This window comes from Amphiura filiformis, chromosome 5 (assembly GCF_039555335.1).
Source record: "Amphiura filiformis chromosome 5, Afil_fr2py, whole genome shotgun sequence".
Classification (NCBI taxonomy): Eukaryota; Metazoa; Echinodermata; class Ophiuroidea; order Amphilepidida; family Amphiuridae; genus Amphiura; species Amphiura filiformis.
The window spans coordinates 40,672,290-40,682,050 of record NC_092632.1 but is presented as its reverse complement, the minus strand read 5'-3'; the positions used below and the strand labels follow the sequence as shown (position 1 = coordinate 40,682,050).

The 9,761-nt window shown below is 35.1% G+C and overlaps 1 protein-coding gene across 1 annotated transcript in view; it reads right to left on the bottom strand.

Annotated features, from left to right (window-relative positions):
* Positions 1-3,312: 3,312 nt before the first annotated feature.
* The window catches only part of LOC140153122 (neuroendocrine convertase 2-like), a 95,787-nt gene continuing 89,338 nt past the window's right edge, over positions 3,313-9,761 (bottom strand). Inside the window, exon 11 of the mRNA XM_072175763.1 lies at positions 3,313-6,446. Within this exon, the coding sequence (XP_072031864.1) occupies positions 5,720-6,446 (727 nt within the window). The 3' untranslated portion in view covers positions 3,313-5,719. The remainder of the gene's footprint in view (positions 6,447-9,761) is intronic.

Here is a 9,761-nt window from a genome sequence, read left to right as displayed (position 1 = left end):
ATTTGTAAATGCAAGGTTGACCATAAATAGTTTAAAGCTTAGTCATAATATTGGCAATTAAAATGAGCATTTCAAGTAATCAACCAATCAGAAATGCTGTTAGATGACCAGTAGTGTCCAGGGGGTTAAGTTTTCCATGTGTGCGCATACCTCCTTGCTCTACGAATATTTCCGAAAAGTCCTAAAGTAATCCGTTTGTGGGTTTATTGTCATGCCAATGCCTCACACATAGTGGAGCTGATAAGTGATACAGATGTTCAATTCTGGCAGAAATCATAAGCATTTGTAAAATTTGAAGGTATGCCAACTACAAAATTGTTCAGATTGTGTGAAAATGCTCAGGTCATTCACTCGGGCGGACATCCGGAAACATTGTCCCCTTCGTCCCCTTTGCACAAGCGCGCACATAGCAACCAGCTCGAGAAAAAGGAACTGCACGTGCGAACACTGGTTTTACAAGGCTATTTCCCCTTTGTGACGTCAGCCCGACCAAGAGAATAGGGAGTCAGGAAAAGAACAGTTTGACCTATCTGTGATGAACCGTTTGACCTATCTGTTATGATATAGTTGATGATGATGATAGATTGAAATCATTTTTTCACAGAATTTCCAATCTGATAATGGGTATTCAAATAACAGTTTCAATCCTGGCCCTGATAACACTGATGATGAAGCACTTACTGAAGATCAAATGTGACAATTAATGTTTAGAATATGCCTTGAATTTGGAACACTTTATTTCCTTGGGTTTGCAATTACAATATGAAGAAGGACACTTCAATGTTGACCTTCCCAGCATCCACTGCGAATTATTAAGAGTTATGTCCTTACAGTCCTGGTGCAGGAATCTTGTGAGAGAGCAGAGAATTGAAGGATGGAATATACACAACTTCAGAAGATAGCTTTTACTAGCTTGATTTCTGAATAAAACCAAAGCATAAGTACACATTTCTTGGTATTGTATATCATCTTCGTAGTCTATTTTTATAATACACAAACTGTATGGTTTTGTGTGTAATATGTCCAACAGTTTCACCGTAGATTATTTATTATGTTAGTGGATTTATACACTAAGCCAAAAAATCTGTAAGAATCGTTGAACAAAGTCCTTGCACAGACGATAATTCCCAAAGAGTGAGTAGAATTGTGTGGAACACAACCTGTTTCTTAAAGGTCAGGTCTATTGCAAAAACAAGTTTATCTCTATTCGAAGAGAATAATTATTACATTACAAGTTGACACTCCTTGCAATTTATTTATGCGTATTTCTCCTAAAAAAGAAGAAATTGTGTGGGTCAAGTTCAGCCTCGTACGTGTTCTTCTCCCGTTTGAAGCGTACGTGTTTTCCCCCGTTTGGCTGATGACGTAGAAAAATGAAGCGGACACTATATACGCTGGCGAAGTTACGTAATTAATCGGATTAACTACCATAGCAATAGGTCAAAACAATTTTGAACATATCGCGCTGCACTACAAGCAGGTTGAACTAATCGCCTGTGTATGTCTGCAATCGTAGATTGAATACAATACTGGTATTGTCAAATATACTAATCTTACAGGTGCAAGTGATCAGTGCGATATGGTTCAATGCAGAGGTACCGCGTGAACGTATCAGTGCAGCGCGGTATATTCAAAAATTGTTTTGACCTATTGCTATGGTAGTTATGATTATTACGTAACTTCACCAGCGTATCATACTCTCATTTACTTGTGTGACAAGTTTGACATTAGCAACAATAAGTTGTACTATTATTTACCATAACAATGCTGCATAACAATATGCAGACTATTGTTCTCATTTCGGAACAAAGCCCACACATGCACAGTATGTGCTTTACAGAGGTGGGAAATATCTTTCTTTAGCAAACTATATTAGTTTGAGACGCTAAAAATGAATTCTGTAAAAAGCTCACGGGCGAACTAAAGGCCTATAAAAATCAAAAATATCACACTAAAAGACACAATTTGATGCTTGATTTTAACACCAGGATTTAAAAAAAAAATGTTCATCCAAGCACTATGTTTTTATTTGACATTACTGAAGAAAAAAAAAATTTTGCTTTATATTTGACCGAGAAAATAAATTTCATAGCAAAAGGTGTATCTCGGAATTGTGTTGATTTTAACATGTATCGATCGACTTTTAGCGCGACTAAGCAGAACAAAAGATCGGTTGTCCTGCGTTTAGACTGAGTAGTGTTACTATGCGTTTGCTTTGTAATATTTCATCCAACTGATATCGCACAGGGAAATCAGATACATGAGTTTGTGGACGTTTATATGCTGGTCTCAGATGATCACGATGAAATTCTAAGCTCAAATTATTTATTTATTTTTTAGGCCTAATATTTCTCATGATATTGATATACATATGAATTGTAATATCACAATTTACTAATATATTAAAATGAAGCGGCTGATTTTATCCATATGTTTAAAAACCATTAAATTTGTAGTACTTAATTTAGAGGGTTTTTTTTTCTGTGAACAACAACAGTATACGTTATGTCCATTGAGAGCGTTTATAGTCCATTTTCTCAAAGCGGGCACATCTCATTTCATGACGTCACCTTTGTTTCTATTAGCTTGCCAATGATATGATGTTGTTTTTGCAATATACCTGCCCTTTAAAGAAAGTGCGTGAAAAGCAGAAAGCAGCACCGTTTTGTAAATTATCATTATGTTCAACGATTCTCACAGATTTCTTTTGCTGGGTGCCAATTATTGGGCTGTGAATGTGGTCCAGGAAGCTGTTCCATATCAGTGCATTTTTCCTGCTATGTCAGTTGGACAACTGCTTGGTTACTGACATGTGTATAGAATAAGAGTATTGAGGCAATCCTGTGTGTAATTTTGGTTGATTTTAATGGACAGGATTTAAAGATATGACCTTGTGAAAATTTGTAAGTTTCCTTTTTGGCTTAGTGTATGTCAAATTTGGTGTCTAAACAATTGTACGAGTTTTTTCTGTGCAACGATACCTTCATCCTTGTTGTCGCGTGCTGTATACTAGCGTTATAAATGTTTAAAATGGTATCGAGACTTTTGGGACACCTTGTACATTTGTAGGACATTATTGTTGACAATATATCAAAGAAACAACTCCAAACAATAAGTAATTTGAGTAAAGAGAATTTTTGTTGAATTACGGTACTCATTCACTCCAAAGATGTCTTTCACTCCAGGGAGTAACTTCGAACAGCCCTATCTGGCCAATCAGGAGCCAGAATTCCAATCTGTGACATCACACCAACCCACAGAATTAGATCAAACGGCAACTCATCCAAAATAATACAAGCAATACTACAGTCGTGGGCAATCCGATAACATTTATTTATTTGTTTATTTATTAATTATATATCTTCACATAAATATTATCTAACTTCAGCAAAAACAAACGAATTAACAATTCTACTTATAATATAAGCAATATATATTTTTTTAAATAGATGTTTGAGTAAATTTTCCCAGGTATTAAATTTTGAGCAGAAGACATTATTCATTTATTTTAATTATCGGGATACAACTCTCAGATAGTCTTTGGAACTGGGCAAGAAGGGCACTTACAAAAATATTGCACAGCCCAAGACTATAAGACAATGTTCCGCTATTAAATATCTAACTTACAAGAAAAATGACCTGGGTGCTTATATTTTATACACAAGCAGGAGCCTTAGATTTTATTTCTGGCATAATATTTCAAAACATTAGATTTAACTAGGCCGCATAAAGAAAATTTGCTAACCAAAATACTTCCGAGCTGAAAAATCCCATTTTTGGAAGAAGTTGTATTTTAAGCAATAAAATGTTTGCCGAAAATGCTTAAAATTGTTGGTTTTCATAGTACCATTTTGTTTGTAAGTGGATATTTTCAAACTCAAGATTTGCCCTGTTACTCCTAATAATGCTACTCTTTACATGCAGCAAGTTGTGACTTCAACACATGATAATAAGCTCTAAAAAGTACTCTGAAACATAGGGCATTTTTATCTCAATAACTTTACAACAATATACTGTATACAATTTCATATAATTCTGTATTAGTTTCTCTATTATATACAATGCATCACTGATGTTCAACAAATTCGTCGAAATCTAAACTCATTGCACATAACAACTGCGTGGTTTTAAAATAACGACTATACACATATATAGTCTACATTTTGAAAATACCCAAAGCGCCTTTTCATTGCCCGGTCATTTTTGTTTTAAAAGGATTTTTTATTCTTCCAAACTGCCGTAACAAGTTTTAGCCGTCAGTATAAAATGATTATCACCCGCTCTCATTTACTTATTTCTCACAGAACAATAGAAAAACAAAGGGTATTTTCAAGCTATTGTCACTTGAAAGCGTCATTCATTAAGTACGTTGTGCGTACGACTACACTTGGTGTACAAAGGAGTCACAGATTCGTAAAGTTTACAGGGGATCTATGGTAAGCAGGGGTAGACAAAAACGGGAATTTTAAAGGAAAAAGGGAAAATATCTGCATATTAGCTAGTCAGTTTATAGTTAGTGAAAGAAGATTGGAAGATTGAACATTTGAAAGTCCAAGAAAGTTTTTTTTAGCGAGGTAACTGTAATTGTTTGATGAAAAAATGGATACTTATGAAGAAGACTAATCTTAAGTACAATATTGCACATCATTAAGTATAATTATGTAAGAAACTATACCTCTGTTAATAACAAAAAGCATTGGACGATTATACAATCTTATAGGACAATGGAGTACTTCTATAGCATAGTATAGTATTACTTATCTCTTTGAATGATCGTATTCTGAAAGTATCTATCTTGTCCCTCATAAATAAAATAAAAAATATTGTTTTCATAAACATTATGCATTAGCCTGAGACGAAAATAGGTATTTTTAGTGACTTTTTGGAAATAAATAGCATGAAAGAATCATCAAGTCTTAAGTAGGTGTTGCCATTAGAACATTGACAATAAAATTGGAATTTTAAAAAAGGGCTCGCTCTTTAAAAAAAAATAGACCTTTTTGGCACATGGCAAAATATCTCGCCAAAATTAAAACAAAATATATAATTGAAGTCATGCAAGTTGAAGGACTAGATAATCACTTTCATAATACATCTACCTATATTTTCAAATCAGTTACCATGGTAGCGGATGGTTTTAACATCCAGTATTTTTTAAACATTAAATTTAAATAAATCCGACCAGTTATTTTCTTCTGGTCATATTACTTTCCATATCTTGATAATATTTTACCTTTTTGACCCGTAGAAGAAGAAAACTTGTTCCTAATTTCTCTTACGGTAGTTTTAAGATCAAAAGTTTCAATGACATCCAAACACTTAACTATTTTTTTCATATAAATCCCTCTTTGTATAGTTTTTAATTTTTGCGTAAATTCTTAAGGATGTCCATCCATAATAATAAGTCATAATAATTATCATACTCAGATTTTTGCAATAATGATTGATTTTGCTTTATCCGTATTTTGTTTTGTCCCTATTTTTAGTAAACCCCATTTTTGGTAAATCAGAAGTTATCCGAAAATTTATTATTTTTGCTTTATCCCCATTTTTGTTTTATCCCTAATTTTGGCAAATCCCATTTTTTTGGTAAATCCAAAGTTACCCGAAAATTGATTATTTTTGCTTTATCCCCATTTTTTTGTCCCAAATTTTGGTAAATCCCATTTTTGGTAAATCCAAAGTAATCCGAAAATCAAGGGGATATGTTAAGTATTACCTAAAAGTAATACTGTTCAGCTAACTTCCTTTTCAATTGTTGTAATCTGTATTTATACACCTGTTCTTTATACCAATCATCCTCATTGGGGTAGTAACCAGCGTCTTCTTCTTCACCATATTCGGGTTGGTCTGCGTATTCATCTTCGATGTTGTTAGCGTACCAGTCCTCCAACATAGTATCTTCAGGTCCGCCGCCAATCAGTTCTTGTTCATCATCATCAAGGTCAATCAAACCGGCTATCGGATCTTGGGCGTCCTCCTCCGATGATTCCCTCTGCATCTCCTGTTCCAGTTGTTCTGTCTTTTCCACTGCTCTTTCGCATTTGGGTTTACTGCGTGCCTCGTCGATGTAGGGAGCCACCTGGGTACCATGTAAAACTAAGGTCCACTCGGAGACGAAAGCTGTTGCTTCAGATCCGTCTTTCATAGCGACTTCAAGGACCCATTCGCCGGTGGGATCTTCTCCCCAAGTGTGTGTTGTCATGAAGGGCCATCGTTGGAAACCATCTCTGCTGTCTTGGTCATTTGGTCGGGAGCTGAGCAGCAGACTCTTTGTACCCATTGGTGAGGTGAGCTTGATGGTAACATCTCCTCGCCGTGTTGAGTTGAGAGTAATGATAGCTTGCGTGTGTTCAAGGTATCGGACTTCGTTTTCTTTACCTTTGCAACCATCGGTGTTGAGGCGCAAGACAAGTTTCTTGCCCTCCAAGCCATTTGGTACAGCACTATAATAAATAAAATAACAAATTAAAGGAAAGTGCTATTAAGTTGCAAGTGTATCATTCTCCACTGAGCCAAACAAACCTTCTCATTTTTCATAAGGTCATCTTAAAATACTGCCCATCAAAATGAACCAAAATTACACACAGGATTGCTTTAATACTCTACTGTAAAGACATGTCAGTAACCAAGGAGTTGACCAACTAACGCAACAGCAAAATGCACTGACATGGAACAGCTTCCTGGACCACATTCACAGGCCAATGGCATCCAGCATAAGAAATCTGTGAGAATGTGTACAAGATCCTAAATTTTCAAAGAGTAAGTGGAATAGTGTGGAACAAGACCTGTTTCTTAAAGAAAGTGAGTGAAAAGCAGAAAGCAGCATGCACCGTTTTGTAAATTATCATCTGTTCAACGATTCTCACAGATTTCTTTTGTTGGGTGCCAATTATTGGGCTGTGAATGTGGTCCAGGAAGCTGTTCCATATCAGTACATTTTTCTGTTGTGTCGGTTGGACAACTGCTTGGTTACTGACATTTGTTTAGAGTAGAGTATTGAAGCAATCCTGTGTGTAATTTTGATTCATTTTCATGGACAGCATTTTAAGATATGACCTTGAGAAAAATTATACTTTTTTGGCTTAGTGTAGTTCTTGTAAAAGGCTAACAACGTTTAATCTATACAACTTACCCTCCACCAAATTACGCAGACGTGTAACTATAGCTTAGACATATACCGGTAGGTGTGGGGAGGTCCGTGCCGGGTAAATTTGGCTCGGTTTCTGAAACATCTTTAAGGGCTCGGATAGTGACGTTTTCACGTATTTTTGTGGGACCTGAAAGCAGATTTTCCCCCAAAACACCAAAAAATATTAGGTCTTTTTGGGAAAAATGTAGATCTTCAATATGAAAGGTCACAAATTGTAATTGATCGTCGGCTTTTTAATCTCAGCTAACTACATTTTAAGTACGTATCATTGGATTAATCAATTTACTTCGAGGACTTTTAAATTTCAAAAATATCAATTTTTAATCATTTGCCATAAAATGGGTATTGTATTGTGAATTTCAAAAAATTGATATCAGAAGGACATTTCTCGTATTCAAAATGCAATTTGATATGTCTGATGTGCTCTGAGGTTCCACACAAAATACGTGAAAACGTCGCTAGCCGAGGCCTTAAACCTTACATAATGTCATTGTTTCAAACCAAATTCACGCAGGGATTTTTAAAAAAAGTGTCATCGAGTACGATTTTGTTTAAAGGGGGTCATTCTGGTATATTCGACTTCAATATGGGATTCACTTTTTTGGTGGTCCCCATTTTTAAGACACCCATAAGTATAATGATTAGAGTAAAATGAATAAATAAAGCGAGTCGGAGCGGTGAGCTAGCAGTGTCTTGTGCTCAAATATTAGAGAGATTGCGATTTCTAAACGTAGCATCGAACGTATATACATTATCTATTCAAAATCCCGTCACAGGAGAGTGGTTTTGAATAGATTCCACGTACGTTCGATACGTACGTTCGGAAATCGCAATCTCTCTATTCAGAAAAATGAAGTCCACACTCGAACGGAAAGGTATGGTTTCAATACGTGAGATTCTAACGCTCATTGTATTGGCCAATTACAATTGATTCTTAGTTTCCTGTTTCCCGCCCGCGTCCAAAGTAGACAATTGCAAAATATTTAATTATTTTATTTATATTTTGGATTTTCTCTTTAAAAATAACTTTTAATGACTACCATTTGCTACTTTCTGACTTTGACCATATCATCTATAATGATGAATAAACATAGAACCTAATTGTACCATTATTTATGTATAAAATCAAACATAGTAGTAAAATAAATAAATGCATGCTCCTTGTCAAAATGACTTGATGTAGGTTGCGACCACTTATTTTAAAATAAAGAAAATAAAAGATAATTAATAATTAATAATTAAAAGTCGCCTCATCCCTGGTTTTCAACCATGAAACAGGAAACTAAGAATTAATTGTGAAGGGCCTTAAATGGGTTTTATTATCCCCCATGTGCATGTTTTTTACTAGGAGGGGGAAACAGTGAAAACTTTCATCTATTATTTGTCATAAAGCTCAATAACTGCAATACATATGGTCATATAAATATGATCATGCTTCCTTGACTCATTTCCTAAAGATCAACGTATTACTCTGCAGAAATAAACTGTATTATTTCAGCAAAATTGGACAATATTGAAAAATATGGCCTGAAGGCTCCGACTCACCTTAAACTTAAATGGATTTAAGAAGCACCGTTATTGTCAAAGGTTAACAAGAAGTAGAAGCAAATGAAACAAAGGGGACCACAGAGACTAGAAATTGGGGAAGAGGTGTGTCGTGCGGAGATTCTTTAAATAATTGTTGGTATTGCCGTTCCTGATCGTTCCAAAAACGGGTGCAAGTGCAAGAAAAGACCCCGACACCAGCATGCTTGCTAGTTCTAGTAAAGAGTTGCCAGCAGCCGGATTCGAACCCCGGTGCTAGCTATTACGGCTTTATGCATTTGATAATTACCCGGGAAAAGGCCAAGGGTGATCGTCATCTATTGCAGGTTTTCCTTTTCCTTTTCCTTTTCCTTTTCCCTTTCCCTTTCCTTTTCCTTTCCATTCCAAAACGGTATCATTATTTCCGCTAAAAATAAATTAAATGTTAAATATGCAAATGGCGGTATACGATGTTTTATGACAACTGAGTACTATTTTAGTATAACATACTTTTTTTGAGCGATACTATAACGTGCCTTGAAATATTTGCAATAATGTAAACAACCGATATAAATAGGAACATGTTGATTTAATGGGCAGATATTGTCGAAACGGTTATGCAATGTTTATATTTTATTTTTAGAAACAGGAGATGGAAAAGTTTATAAATATATATATAATGAGTCGAAAACATTTGTCAGACCAATGTTTTTGTACAAAAGTAATCGATTATTTTACGAAACCCGTCATCGATCTTTTGGTTTGGTCCCTTAACCCCCTGAGCACTACCTGCCGATCTAACATTGTCTCTGATTGGTCAATTATATGATATCTTCATTTTAAACACCAATCAGAATGGAGTTTTGCAAATAAGTAACCCCAATTCTTTTGTGTGATGAAATTATTCTAACAATGTTGCTGATTGGTCCAATTGATAATGAAAACTCCTTTTTCACCAATAGGCAGGTAGTTCTCATGGGGTTAACCTTGAGGATTATAGTTATTATATTCTTGTTTATTCTACATTTTGTTAATATATGCATTCCTAGCTGTGACACTTTATGGGCGTTAAACCAAATTGTTA